Genomic DNA, 15,091 nt, shown 5'->3' with positions numbered 1-15,091 from the left:
TGTTGAGCTTTCACATGAAGTTTTTAAGTTAGTTTTTAAGGAAATCAGCAAAAACGACCCTGCCATCATGGGCTGCCATACGTCCAGATTTTCCCGGACAACTTAGCGGGATCTACTACAATATTCCAGATATGTCCAGGAAATTCCAGACGTATGGCAACCCTATCTTATGGGCAGCCCACTAGAAGCACTGTGAGATAAGGTATGGCAAACTTCCATTCATACAATAGATGCCAAACTACTTTGAGGGGTGGTTTTTCTTTTGACAATACATTTTATGAAATAATTTAAAATAAAATATTTATAGTCTCATGCTTCAGCCCAGAATGCTGTTATTTGTATCTAACTCCCAAACCCATGACTCAATATTCAACCAGGGTATAGGTGGATCTCCTTCTATTGTTCACAGGCTAGATACTAACCTGGCAGGGAAGTGGGAACTACTACTTGGGAAGCTAGAGTTAGTTAAAAAAAATGCATTGGGGTATCTTCAGGTATTGGTGAAGGAGAGGTGCTACCACTAAACTAAAAAAAGTAAATGTTGGGCACTGTAGTCAGATCCTTAGGATAAACCTGCCTCTGGCACTGACCAGCTTAGAAGTTTGTGCTTTGCTACCTTAGCTCTCTTCTGCTTCTCTTCAAGCGCATCCGCCTCCATTACAAGCCTGGCCCTACCTGTGAAGAACGGAAGGCATAAGCATGTGTAATTGCTGGATCCATTAATGCATGTGGCACCGTTCTTGCAATTGTTATTGTTGCAGTTGTTGGTCCTTAGACTGCAGGTTGGACCTTCAAATCCATCCACGCAGGAACACCTGTCAAAAGGGAAATGAGGGTTGTTTAACAAACTGAGAGGTTAGAAGCTGCTTGCTTTGGGGCATTTCAGGGGTTTTGTGGGCGGTTTTTCTTTATCATTCTCGAAAAGAGCCCAAAGAAGCGCGAAAGGAAGTCAGGGCTTTGCCAGAAGAACATTCAATGCTCCGCCAATGGTTCTGAATATTGCACTGTCTTGAACCTGAGACACTTTCATCTCTGATTGGTAGGGTGTAGATTGATCCACTTTGGAGGACCACTCGGCATAGAAGGGGTTAAAGAGATTATTGTTTCCAGGAGAGTTCTGGGCAGGCACACTTGGAGTATAGCTGTCAACTTTCCCTTTTTAAAAGGGAAATTCCCTTATTCCAAATAGGATACCTCGCAAGAAAAGGGAAAAGTTGACAGCTATGACTTGGAGGGGCTTTAAGTTGAGTAGTGGAACAGGCAGGGCAGGGGAGGGGTTAAAGAAGAAGAAGAAGAAAAGAGGAGCCTTGGGATGGGCAAGAAAAAGACACAGATGTGAGAAGCCAGAGGATATGAGACTCAATGTTAAATGTGCCTAAATGTTTGTTTAAGTATTGTCACTTAACTGTTTCTTGCTACTCAGCAGTGGTTTCGGGTGTGTTCACTGTATTTTTCTCTGGTTGTTGAATTTTTTTATATAAACCACCCTGAAATCCATTTTCATGAAGGGCAGTATACAACTATTTTAAATAAAAATGTAAACCAGCAAACAGGCAAATAAAATCAATTTTCAAAGCTATACCTATGGCTGCATTTGCATGCTCAAGCTAGATCAGTGTGTGTGCTGTATCTACAGTTCTATGCACATGATGCACGTGGTGCTATGTATGCATGCATGTGCCTGGCTGTGTACTGCGTGGATCTGAACTTGACATTCATTTACGTGCACCATGTCACATCTGTGCACACATCAGGAAAGGGATGCATTGCATTCACATATATTTGCGTGTTGGGAGGGGGTCTGTTGTACTAAAAGCACAGGTGAGTTGTGCGGCGTATGCTGTCATTTCCATTTATACTGCCTGTAGCCTATTTAGCTGGAAGAGGAAGCAGAGGTGGAAGAACTGATGACCTTCCGTCTCTGGCATATTGAGTTGCTCTGCAGGCTGAGGGTCCTGATATCCTTTCCTGGAGGGCTCATCTCCCTGCCTACTACCTTTCCCCAAAGGCAGAATCTAGTCTGGCATGTGCACGCAAACAGCTTTGTCAACCCCCAAAGGACATTATGTGCTGGCTTTGAAGATGCTGGGTTGTTATGGTGACGGGATGAGAGGCCATTTAGCATCTTGGCAATTTGGGTACACAGAAAGGGCTAGGGCCCCATTCTCTCTCTACTGCCTGTGGTTTATTTTCAGCCACTAATTATGGTCTGTTTCCCAGAAAGCCACCCACACTGTACTCTGGAGAGTGAAGTGGGGAGGAGCCCTGTGCATTGAAGTCCAACTGCAAACCAGAGCTACAGCTCCCCAAGAGGCTGTATACGTCTTAAAAGGTTTCCCCTGCCGGGTCCCAACCCATTTTTACAGAAAGAAACTGACTACGGCTTCCAGGATTAGTGATTGTGGTGGTGGACAATCTTGGTGGAGGGTAAAGAGTGCCTTTTTGCACAGTATCAACAGAGTGCTTCCCAAATCTTTTTCCCAAATCTGTTACAAAGCACCCCTAAAAACATCCAGCTTTTGTTATGATGGCCTGCACCTCAGAAGGACGTTGGTTTTAGTCTGGAGGGGCCTCAAGAGAGACTCCATTACAGAAGCCAAGCTCACATGTTCCAAGCAAGCTGAGCTGCAAAAGTCCCTGGCAAATTCATTGTCTCCTTTCACTGTAAATCTCTGCCATTCCTCCCTTATAATTTGTAAATTTAGAAGTAAACGAAAGAGCACCATAAACAAGGATATGGCCACCAAAATATCACTCTCACGATTACTAATCAAGAAGTTTTGATCGCCTGAGGCTCTTGTCTGCAGAGTCCAAAAGATACGTTAATCTCTTTTCTCCAACTCATATAAGCAGCAGATTAAGATGCATTTGTAAGAAGCCATTTTGCAAACATCTTAGACACCATTTTAATTTCTTTACATTCATTCACTGCCAGGAAGACAGGTTTTGCCTTCTTTGCTTTTATACTAATTTTTAAGCCCAAGGTAAGCATAAAAAATGATGCTTTTTGCCTTACCAATTAGGAATCCTTTGGATATCAAAGAAACCTCATCTCTCTCTACCCAGTAACATCCCTGTGGGCTCCCACTTCTCCTCCTCTCCCCTTTTTTTACTGCTGAAGAGGTGCTCTCATCTCCACCACATACCACCAAAGCCTCACAGAACAAGGTATGAAACTCTCTCAAGCCCATCAGCTGGCCAACCCCCACTCCCCTTCCCCCTATTTTCTCCTTTCAAGCCCCATCAGGTTCCATTTTCTTAGGGAGACCTGCTCTCTTTATTCTCCTTGTCATGCCCCAAACTCTTCCTTTTGCTTTCTTCTAATTCTTGCCCTAAACTCTTCCCCAAAGTCCCTACCAAAATCTTTACCATTTCCCCCCATTTGAGAACCTGAGCAGCCACTCACGTGAAGCTGGCTTCACTGCCTTCGTGAGACAGGCAGGTCCCACCATTCTCACAGGGCCTGCTGGAGCAGCCATCCACAGAGAGTTCACAGTTTTGGCCCTGGAATAAGACAAGGAGAAGTAGCAGCCACAATACAAAGAACAAATGATAAAGCTCTGGCCAGGACGTGAGGTTTCTCAGTCTTGCTCATCAGCCATAAAAGAACAAAATAATAGTAATAGGAATTGCTGCCTATACATAATGCAGGCTGTCCTTTTTGGGTTTGCTTGTTTTCGCCACCAGGATTTCCTTTATAGCTATGAGTCAAGAGCTGCCTTCCCAACCAAGCGTCCTCTGTAAGTTTTGAAGTTCAGTTTCCATCATGATCAGGGACAATGGGCACGCTAGTGCAAAACATCTGGCGAACATTCAGATGAAACAGCCAGTTCCACATTCCCCACTCCCACCCCCAGAAATAGTGGCAGCTCTAGGTCCAATCAGTAGGGACTGAGAGTGTATCTCGCCCATTCCTGATGGCAGTGATAAACTAGGCTGGTTGTCAAACTGGAGAATGGGTTCCTTCCACCATGTCTTGGTCCTTCTCTGAGCCTTTTTCTTTTGGTCGACACAAGCTGTCAGAGGCTATGGTCCCCAAAGCAGGGAGAAGGCCCAATCCTTCCCTTTGTCAATGATCTCTTCACCCTCCCTAGTCACCCTCTCCTTCTCCCCATCCCTCTTCTCACCTTGTAGCCACTGGGGCAGATACAGCGGTAAGAGTCCAAAGGGTCTTGTTGACATGTGCCCCTGTTTTGACAAGGACTGGAGAGGCAGGGGTTACACTTGGCCTGGATGATGAGGGGAGGAGGCCCTGCATAGATGAAAGAAACCAGACAACTAGGAATTGGGGTCAGAGCCAAAGAATCACTGAACGGGAGGGAGGATTTCCACACATCCTCCTGTGAAGACTGTCCCCCTTCTTGGCCAGAATCTTTTGCAAGGCACTTGCCAGAAACATAGAGGAGATCGCAAACGGATTAATGGTGGAGCTGAATATATATTAACAGATGGAGGAGTTCTGAAAGGAGAGTCTGCCCACCCCACTCCGTGGCACAAAGCCAGGTTGTGCTTACTTGTTTTTCTTCTTTAAATAGTAGGCCCTATAGCTCAGTGCTGGGACACATGCGTTGCATGCAGAATTTCCTAGGTTCAATCCCTGGCTCCTCCAGTTTTTAAAAAGGGGGGGGGCTGGGTGGCAACTGATGGGAAAGACCTTTGGACGATGAACAAACAGTCCAATGGGGTTTGCCATATAGAGAGGCCAGGAACAAGCTGGAAGATGCGAACAGTTGGAGTGCTCCTATATAGACACTCTTACCACGTCAGCTAGGATGGATTTGTCTCTAGTGACTTAGCTGGATGAGAAGGCTATGGAAGGAGGAGGCAACATAGCCTCCAGCCTGTGTCCTTCCTCCAGGTCTTCCTTCACCAAGACACTCATCTTACCTTCTCAACACTATGGACCAAACATGATAGGAGTAGCACATGTGTGGGCAATGTGGTGAGACACAGAAGTTGCACAAGCCTCACCACAGTTCCAATCACTAGCATAAAGCCCTTCCTTTCATCTCCCCCCTCCTCGCACATTAACAACCCTCATGCTCCCTCACTATGTGCCTCATGCTCAACCCACAGGCCCAAGCCCTATAGTACTTGGAGTTACCCAAACTGTTCACCTGACCTGCCTTGGAGCTAAGGTGCCCCAACCTCGGTCCCAGTTTGGTTGGGAAAGGGAAGAGGACCAAAGAGCAACTGGGCAGGGTAGGGTGGACCAGAAAGAGCCATTGTTTGGACAAAGCTGCTCTACAAAATGAATAAAGTATAGAGTATCCTATAACGTATTTATTCACTTACCTAGGCACTCAAACTTCTTGGCAGGAGTGGTGAGCAGCAGTTTGCCCTCCATATCCGCAGGGCCAGCACAGCGGGCAATGCCAGGCTCCTTGTAGCCAGTTTTGACCCAGCCTGAGAGCCAGCGCATGTGGCAGTCACAGTGCAGTGGGTTGGCACCGATGGCTCTGTGAAGCAGGGAGAACCAGAATCTCTACATAACTCCTTAAGGTCTGGAGGGGGGCTGTCATTCATTGCATTTCATCTCTTTGGCTGCCTCTAGTGGCCGTGGAACTGATTAATAAGTAAGGTTTCTATTTTCACACTCTGAAACTGCCCTCATAGAGAGAGCAAAATAGCTGCAATCTGAGGTGCAGTACTACCTCGGGTTACAGATGCTTCAGATTACAGACGCTTCAAGTTACAGACTCCAAAAATAGCACCTCAGGTTAAGAACTTTGCTTCAGGATGAGAACAGAAATCGCACGGTGGTGGTATGGCGGCAGCGGGAGGCCCCATTAGCTAAAGTGGTTAAAGTCTTAACCTCAGGTTAAGAACAGTTTCAGGTTAAGAACAGACCTCCAGAACGAATTAAGTTCTTAACCCGAGATACCACTGTAGTCTCTCTCCTTCTTCATACTGTTCTTAAAGGTATGATTCACACATGCCGGCTTGCAACTTGCTATCTCAGTTCCTGACGACATCACTCAATAAGATGCAGCTAAATGTGCAAATTGCAGCCACCGAAATGCAGGGTGTTGGTACCACTCATCACTTCAGGGTGCGGGTGCTGAGTGATGAACGCACATAGAGGTAGTCCCCAGGGTTGCCGCCTTGCCTAGAGGTGCTGCTTATTAGCATATCTAAAATCTTTTCAGCTGTATGTAAATTGAGAAACAATTTACTCTGAAGGCTGAAATTGCTCTGCAGGCTGAGGGTCCTGCTGGGGGAAAAAAACCCTAAAAAAACCCATACCCCTGTCTTCCTCCAAATGTACCTTTCCCCATCCTTCTCCTTAGACTCTAACCCAGGTAGAGTCTGTTGCAGTGCTTTATAGCATTGGGGTGCTGGTCTACTCTGGTTTCTCCTGCATTATTCTGAAGTGCAGTAGAAGACAAGAGGCACAGCACAACTTCCTCCCAAACTTCCTTCCCCCACCCCACTCACAGCCAACTGGGCATTAAGAGCCAGTACAGCCTGGGGGGGGGGGTGTACTTGCTAACTCCTTTGCCTTACTCAAGAGGTGCACACTGCAGGATTGCAAGCTTGGTTGCTGCTTCCTGATAAAAGGTGCCAATAGAAACTTTAGCAACATTGCAAGAAAACAGAACCAGGCCAGTTCCTGCTGCTGTTCAGCATGCAGAGCACACAACACCTGCCATCACGTCAGCCAAGGCAGCCATCACACCAAAATGAAAATAGGCTTTACCCCTGCCTAGCATCATTCTCTGACCTGGTGGATAAACAATGGGAAACAAAGGATGCTTTCTAGCTTTTGCCTTCCAAGTACTGTCCCACAGAGCATCAGGTAGTAGTGCCAAGCTGGGATTCTCGTGCAAGAGGAAAAATGGGTGTTCAAACTGATGCAAATACTCACAGGTGAGATAGGGAGATGACATCAGCAAATATCCCCTCAGGAAGTGTAGCAATATCATTTCCATGGAGGGACCTGTGCACAAAACAAAAGTAGCATTCTCAGTGTCCTGGACTGCGGGACCCACCTGTCTTACCTGTTGTGATGGACCCTTTAAGAAGGTTAGGGGAGCAGGATCTGCCTAAAACCAGGGAAGTCAGGAATTGGGGTTTTCAGACTCCTCCCCCCTTTACCATCTGCATCATATGTCAAGCACTGGATTACGAACCCGCGGACTTATGATAGACTGCCTGCTCTATGCCCAGATGATGCGTGGCTGAGCCCTAACTAGCCAAAGAAACAAGGAGAGCAAAGTGGATGTCCATATGACACATAACACACACAAACTAGGCAAGTGGAGGGTCCCTCGGCCCATTGTTCTCCCTCCACTACCAATTGCCTGGCTGTTCACTTCTTAAGGTAACAGTTTCCCAGGAATTAGGCCAAAGTCAGACTCCAGTGAGGGGATTCTCCTTGAACTGGGGCATAGGGGAATACAGGAATACAAGGTACCTACAGCAGCCGTAGCGAACGGAGACCCTCAAAGGCCAGGGGAGGGATACACTGCAGGGCATTGTAGCTGAGGATCCTGAGGGATGGGGGAGAGAAGGAAGAGTTTGAATCATCACACATTCCTAAAAAAAACCACCCAGCCCACATACTGTCTGATATCCCTCCCCCAGCCCCACATTAGTTAAAGGAAGGAAAGTTTCCCTTCCCTCCTTCTCCCTGTGCCCATCAAAAACGCTTCTCCTGCAGGTGGGGTGGGGGGTCTCCCTAAAATTGGACTCAGATCCTAAGGTAAGCTATGAAAATTCACAGAAGGAAACCCTCCTGGCCTTTCCTCCCCCAGCAAACCTCTGTGCCCAAACCCCCATTGTTCAGGAGACACCCCCACCAAGCCTACTGACAGGCTTTTTGCAGGGCACAGCAGGGGGCGGGGACAGGAAAATTTCCTTCTGTGAAGTTCCCTAAGTTAGCACACCTTAGGAGCTAAGCCATTGTTTCTTTCAAGATTCTCTAATGGGCAACTCACATAAACTGGGGCACAGTGTGTTCTTGGGGTATGGTTGGATTCCACTCAATGACGATGCTAACAACCCATGAAGTTCATACTCTCTCCAGATTGGTCAAGTACTTGACACAAGTCTAAAATTGCAACTTTGATGGCAACACAGAAAATAATAGGGTCTGCTGGCCAATGAAGGATTTTCACTTTCTACATTACTTCTATTCAACTCCGTTCAACTATCCAGTTCAACTCTTTTTTTTTTTTTAATGGATGTGTGTCTTTCAGTTAAATAGCAGTGGCATTCTATTTACTGCTAAGATGATTTTAAATATATTATCAATCAACAATATGTGTCACCAGCCCCCTTTCAATTGGGATGACTGAAATCCCACTAAAATCCTGTAATTTCAAGGCTCTGGCTGCCAGAAAACAATTTAATTGTATTTATTGACTGAAGTGTTCAGTCCTACATTTGTCTTTTAAATGAAAATAAGTTTCCAGCCCTTCTGGTTGACCCTTAAGCTTGGAACTCAGAAACTGAACACCACAGTCAATAGGACAGAAAGAAACCTCCTAACCTAATGTTAATGATGATGTAGCAGCTTTAGGATTTATAAGCTAATATCAGGATGGGAACAGACGAGTACATGTGTATGGGTCACATGGATTTAAGCAAATTCCAGATTATAAGTAGTTGTTGTCACAGAACACTTTGTAGACAAGAATGAACTGCAGGAGGCATCCATTCCTGTTTAGTTAGTTGGAACCAGCAACTGCCACCCCATCAATTGATGTTCTCTTTGGCCAGGCAGTAGACCCCAGGGATCAATGGCATTTCTACCATGCTTTGCACAGTATAAGCCAGTATACTGTAACATCAGTCATTTAAAAAGGCATTTCTCTCCCTGTAGAGGAGGCCTCTTTTTGCTGGAGGCAGTAGGACATCCTCCCTTTCTGATCTGCTGTTCAAATGCTGTATTGGGCACTCACAGAGTGGTGAGCTGGCTCATATTGGTGAAGGATGAGTTGCTGAGAGAGCTGATCTTGTTGTTGCTCAGATCCCTGTAAGACAAAAGCACCGTGCAAGCTCACATCGCATTTAACTCTCTCTTCCTATAGAACAGACCCTCCAAGTGTCCCTATTTTCCAGGGAAGTCCCTGATTTAGAGAAGCCATCCTGGTTTCTGATTTGATCCCAGAATGTCCTGCTTTTCCTTAGGATATCCCTATTTTCATTGGAGAAATGTTGGAGGGTATATGGAGTTATCCAACTCCCAAGCCATTGGAAGGCAATCCTGTACAGGGAAGATTTTTTTTAAAAAAAATAATGTTTTATTATTATTTAATGTATGTTGGAAGCTGCCCAGAGTGCTGGGGCAACCCAATAAGATGTGTGGGGTAAAAATAGTAAAATAATCATTATGGAATGGGATGTCCCTATTTCCATTGGATAAAATAGGGATGGAACAATTCTGTCCTTCCCAGATTTCTGCATTCAATCTCTACAGTCTTTTGCATATCTAAGGACACTCTCATGTGAACAGTGGCTCCACAGACTGAACATCCAGCAGATGCAGCCCTGGTGGCATCTTCAAATCTGCCTTCTCCTTTGGCAACAGCTCTGGGCCGATGACTGCATGATGTCAGCTAATTCTTCTAATCTCTCCTCTGTCTGGTGCTGCTAGAAAGGAATCTTGATAAGCTGTATCATGTAGGAAGAAGGAAATCTAGCAGTGCACATGCTCTGAAGGCCAGGGAAAGCCACAAGATGACCTGCAGAGCATGGAGTGAATCTTGGAGTCAGTGTGCTTAAGACTTAAGACTCAGCTGCATTTCAACAGCCAGCAAATGAAATAAACTGTGAAGGGTCCTTTGGAATTCCTTAGTCAGGCAATAAACAAACATTTGAGATGAAAAGTCAGTGAGGTGGGGTCAATGGGGCAGGGGAAAGGGCTATATCATGCAGAAAATTCCAGGAACCACATATGAGAAGATGCCAGAAGGGTAATCTACCTCTTTGGGAACTGAAATCAGTTCCTAAAGGACTCACAGTGCCTTAACAGAAAAGCAAAGCTATTCTAATGTCCAGGGAAACCAAAGTAAATAGAGAGATGGATGAACTCCAAATCCCAAGTCAGATGGACTAGATGGCGTTTTTATAATTATTTACTTCATCCAATATCCTGAGCTGAGTTAACTGCACCTTGCTCAAGAGAATCCAGCTTTTTTAGTTGTACGGCATTTGCATTTTAGCGACCCCATAACCAAGGCGGCTAAAATCTAAAAACATTTAATGGTTAATTTTAATGCTTTATGCTTCTCACCTCCTCTTCAGCTGTACAAGCTAATATGTTAAGCATAATTTTATGTAATTCAGGTCCTATGCCTCCTCTCAATTTTATGTAATTCAGGTCCTATGCCTCCTCTCAAATTCTCCCTTAGACAAAAATTATTTCTTATCCTCCATGCTAGCTTCTTTGACCATCCTCTTGTTGTTTTTCAGAAGCTTCTCTGCTTCCATATAGCTCTATGGTATGTGTGTGTTTTAACGAAAAGGCTTTTTTTCCATTTTGATGGAAGAACCAGGTGGGAGATACAACATCTGGGTGCCACTCAGTCTTTCTGCACCTGCTTTATTCTCTTTGGTGCTCTCCTGGGAGCCTGAAAACAGAATGGCCACCTGATTCCACAAAGATCTCCTGTACCCCCAACCAGCCCCTCTGTACTGGTGAAAGGCTGATACCATGTGAGCCAAGTCAGTTGATCAGCGTCCACTGAGGGACGAGTTGCACCACTCCCCACCTAGGCCTGGTCTAAAAATTTCCACAGACATGCTGCACAAATGTCTGAGAAGAGGCCACAGCCCACAGCCCATCTCCTGCCTCTCTGGAAAAAAGACTATGGCAAGCTCTTGGAGACCCACGCGAGGCCACTTCTTCTCAGATACTTACACCAGCTGTAGGTAACGGAAGGTGGAGAGCTGTCCAGGAACCAGGGTGAATTGGTTGCCATCCAAGTAGCTGCAAGGACAATGAAGGATGCATCAGAGGTCACAGCAGCAATACAGGAGAGGACTGTTAAACTTCCAACAATGGTGTTCAAAGGACTCTAAACCTAGAAGCTATAACTAGTGATAAGCACTGTCCCTGCTCCTCTGTTAATGGTGCCAGCTAAGGGAGAACCATCAGAGTTATCTTGTAAGTGCAAATGCCTGTGTTTCACGCCTGTATTTCTAACACGGTGGCATACGTGCTCTCCTAAATCTGAAACTATGTTTGTCTCAGGCTGCCATGCTTTCTTCCAGTTTTCCAGATGTTTGATTCTAGGATATCAACATTGGATTCATTAACGCTGCAGAGTAAATTAACAGTACTACAGGCCACTTCTACCTGCCACAGAACTCATTCCCCTAAATAAAAAATCCCTTCAGAGTTCAGTGGCATCCAGTTTTGAACCCACAGAGAATGTGGCATGCACTGGATCAGTGTTTAGCTTTTGAGGATGATCTGATGAACAGTGCAAGGTATAAAGCTGCATGCCCCTCACTAGGCTGGTCCCAGCCCCTTCATCCATGGGTGCCAGTGCCCACATTGCCCCTTCTTCCTGGATGCAGCGTCAGCAGAAGGGCCCAGGCAGCATTACTCACAGCTCTGTGACGTTCTTGGGGATCCCTTTGGGGAGGGATTTCAGGTGCTTGTTGCTGCAGCGAACAACAGTGTCTAGGCAAGTGCACTCCTGGGGACACTGAGGGCGTGGGAAGCAGCTTGTCTCCTCCTGACCTGCCAAGGCACAAGCCAAAGGGTTCACAGTGGAAAGAGACGGCATGGTGATGGAATAGGAGATTTTGAAAGCAGACATTATCCTATGTTTCTCCAGGGAAATCTAGATTTCAGTCTGCCCTTATATCGCCATTATAAAGTGTCCCACTTTATCAAAGGGCCAAAGGCATCAGCAGCAATTAGAACTGAGAATATTAATCAACTGGTGTGATTAATTCATTGCAAATAAAACGCCGCTCTTAATTGGAAAGAGTGTGAAAGGTCCCTTTGACATCTATGTCCTCCTATTGATTTACCCAAGGGTTTCAATTCTCAGAAGCACATGGGAAAAGCTATGGAGCTGTTAATTCCCCCCCCCCCCGAACAGCAGCCACCCCTCCACACCCTGCATAGATGCACCATATCAGAAGCTGCTGTTTGGACCAGGGCCAACGGCTTAAGATGATTTGCTAGACAGTTAATGATTTACCTATTTAGTAAAGTGACGCTGTGTTAAACATCTCCAAAAATATTTCCTGCATTAAGATACTGTACTTATTTATACTGAGTGGTTAAATAGCTGATTAAATTGCCTTGCTTTTAACCAATTAATTGACTTTGGGGGGGACGGGGACCTTGAGACCACTCCTAACCACGGCGGCACAGCCCCTTACGTAAGTGGGGACCTGCTGCATGCCTGACAAGATTTGTGCTATGTTTCAGTTTATGTCTAGTTTGAAGGCACCAGGCAATACTAAAACTGCTAGGCATGTCCATGTAATTGCTGCTGAGCTTGACCAGTGCCCATGCTGGGACAACAAAAGAGGCCATGCCAACTGAGGAGACAGTACGGGAAGAAGATTGCAAGACATACATGCATACACACACACACACACACCCTAAATCTCCCACAACTTTTCAGAATGGGGCGACCACATCATTTCATTAGTGGCTGCAGTCTTCTTTGCCCTTTACAGCAGCCTTTGGGTTCCTCCCACTTCAGCTGATCTGTGTGAGGAAACTCATTTCCATGTGTGAACTGCTACTGCAAGATTTGAGGGCTGAGGCAGTTTACACACACAGTGCAGCCTGGGCTAATGGACATTCAGCGTTTTCAAAATCTGGCTTAATACATGGCACTCCCCTTTTCCGTAATGACTTCCTGTGTGCCCTCTGTTGGTTTAAATTCATATTGCAACAACTCTGGACAGGGAAAAGGGTTGGACATTTATGGCTTAATGGGAATATCAACCTCGTTCAACCACAACAGCCTTCCCAACTATACTACACTGGTCTGCTAGCGGAAACTCAAATAGGGCCTTATGTGGGTCTGTGGGAAGATACACCTGCTGTACAATCATAGCCTCAGTCTGCATAATTGCTCCCTCCCCATCATCCTCATCCCCACCGAGAGCCTGTGAGTTACCTTCCTCACACCTGAAGTCGGGGAAGGCCACATCCTGCAGTGGGATTTGGCGTAGGAAGTCCGGATTATTGCAGCGGGGGTTCCCAGTCACAATCTTCCTCCTACGAAGCCAGTCGCCCAACCAGGCCAGGCGGCAATTGCAGTTGAAGGGGTTAGCCAGCAGGTTCCTGGGTGGGAGGGGTACAGGAGGGAGATAAATAAACTGGGCAAACACAGGATAATCTAGCAAAGGCTTGTAGGTAGCAGCCCTCCAAGGTCTTAGGGACAGATTTTTCCAATACTGCTACATAGGAGCGCTTTTGAGAAGCCAAGGATTAAAGTAGGGACCTGCTGTATAGAAAGCGTGGGTTCTACTCCTGAGCTATGGAGCCTCCCTACAATCAAGGTGGGGTAGCAGACACCATGTAGACAGCTCTCACCAAGGGATAGAGGACTGAGCGTGTTCAGAGGTTAGTTAATAGGTTAGAATTTCCCCGCCTCGCAACTCACAGTGTGGAGAGCGACTGCAACGTGTCAAAAGCCCCAGGTGCGATGGTGCTGATCTGATTGTCGTACAGCGAGAGGAGGCGCACATTGCGCAGGCCCGTGAAGCTGTCGTTGTGGATGCAGTTGATGCGGTTGTTCCTCAGCATCCTGGAAGGAAAACAGAGAATGGGAAGAAGCCCGTTCTACAAACTACCCCTTGAAAGCCAAAGGAGCCTGACAGCATTCTCCACCCTGCTACTCCTCCTGCATACAGACAACCCACCGCTGCCGCTCTCTCCTACCTTCCCTACCCACTCACAACCCCAGTTAGGCCAACTTACAGGGTCCGCAGCCCATCGAGGCCCCGGAACATGGCGCTGCGCACTGACTCCAGCTGGTTAACTGTCAGGTGTAACTCACTGACTGAAGCTGCCCCCTCAAAGGCTCCATCCTCAATCTCTGACACCTTGTTGTTGCTCAGGTTTCTGGGAAAGCAAGGAACATGAAACGATAGTAGAACACAGGAGCAGGCAGAAAGTTTTCTCAACTCAGTGCACCGCCTACAAGGAGCATTTCTCTCCAACAGAGACAAATGAACAATATTTGTAGTAGTTCCAACAGCGCTGGTTTTATTTTACTGTCTTTAATTCTTCTGCGAGCTGCCCCTGCTGCCCCCACTTTGAATGTATGCCATATGTTTAGTTTTAAGCCTTTGACTTCCTCTAAAAAAAATTGTTTCTGCTTCTGAAGGCCCATTGAGTAGCCCCTGGCAGTCTCGATCAGAATCTTCTCCCTCCTGTGCCTGCTGTTTGCACTGAAAGGAAAGCTCCTATTGATGTCAATGGAAGCTTTATTCTCCTTGTAAACAGCAGTTGAGGTGGGAGGGGGGCAATTCCAGCACTGGGTCAAAGCTCCCCTCACTCCACACCATTGTCCTGATCTGGTTGGCCCCCCTATGCCAGCTGCTCAACTTTTAAAAATCAACTATGCAACACCAAGCAATGTGACAAAGGTCATCTCTAGTTTGGCCTTTCCATTCTAGGCATATATGTCAGCCTCTTGCATTAGAAATATCTGGTTCCTGTTGGAATACTGCTGCACTCTAAGCCCTGTTCATATTGCCGCCTCCTTTTCCCCAGATCTTGTGTGCACAAGAGGTCTTTGGAGTATCTCCTCTGCTATGAGAACCCCTTACCCACATACTCACATTTTCTTTAAGTGTGGGAGCTTCTTAAAGATGCCTGTGGCCTCCAGCACTGTGATCTCATTGTTGTTCAGCCGCCTGCAACAGAAATAAAGGATTGTAAACATACAGCTCGGAAAGCAAAGCAGTAAATAAAATAAAATATATGTGTATTCTAGGCCCATCTCTGAAAACTAACTTTGCATTGCTTAACACATTCTTTCCACTCTGTACTGAGTTAATCCCTGTGTATAAAAATGTGCATATATATCAGAATATAAAGCATGATGCAAATGGATTGTTCTGCCAGGAGTAAGTATATGGCTTTGAAAGCCAATACACA

The 15,091-nt window shown here is 46.1% G+C and overlaps 1 protein-coding gene across 1 annotated transcript in view; it reads right to left on the bottom strand.

Annotated features, from left to right (window-relative positions):
- The window catches only part of SLIT1 (slit guidance ligand 1), a 120,125-nt gene that overhangs the window by 8,137 nt on the left and 96,897 nt on the right, over positions 1–15,091 (bottom strand). Inside the window, exons 17-29 of the mRNA XM_083443783.1 lie at positions 14,773–14,847; positions 13,907–14,050; positions 13,590–13,733; positions 13,101–13,267; positions 11,563–11,695; positions 10,868–10,936; positions 8,907–8,978; positions 7,422–7,493; positions 6,869–6,940; positions 5,296–5,459; positions 4,128–4,252; positions 3,407–3,504; positions 676–815 (exon numbers count right to left, since the gene is read on the bottom strand). Of these exons, the coding sequence (XP_083299909.1) occupies positions 676–815; positions 3,407–3,504; positions 4,128–4,252; positions 5,296–5,459; positions 6,869–6,940; positions 7,422–7,493; positions 8,907–8,978; positions 10,868–10,936; positions 11,563–11,695; positions 13,101–13,267; positions 13,590–13,733; positions 13,907–14,050; positions 14,773–14,847 (1,475 nt within the window). The remainder of the gene's footprint in view (positions 1–675; positions 816–3,406; positions 3,505–4,127; positions 4,253–5,295; positions 5,460–6,868; positions 6,941–7,421; positions 7,494–8,906; positions 8,979–10,867; positions 10,937–11,562; positions 11,696–13,100; positions 13,268–13,589; positions 13,734–13,906; positions 14,051–14,772; positions 14,848–15,091) is intronic.

Source organism: Podarcis tiliguerta (genome assembly GCF_965153285.1).
Source record: "Podarcis tiliguerta genome assembly, chromosome: 5".
Classification (NCBI taxonomy): domain Eukaryota; kingdom Metazoa; phylum Chordata; class Lepidosauria; order Squamata; family Lacertidae; genus Podarcis; species Podarcis tiliguerta.
This window is presented reverse-complemented; position numbering and strand designations above follow the sequence as displayed.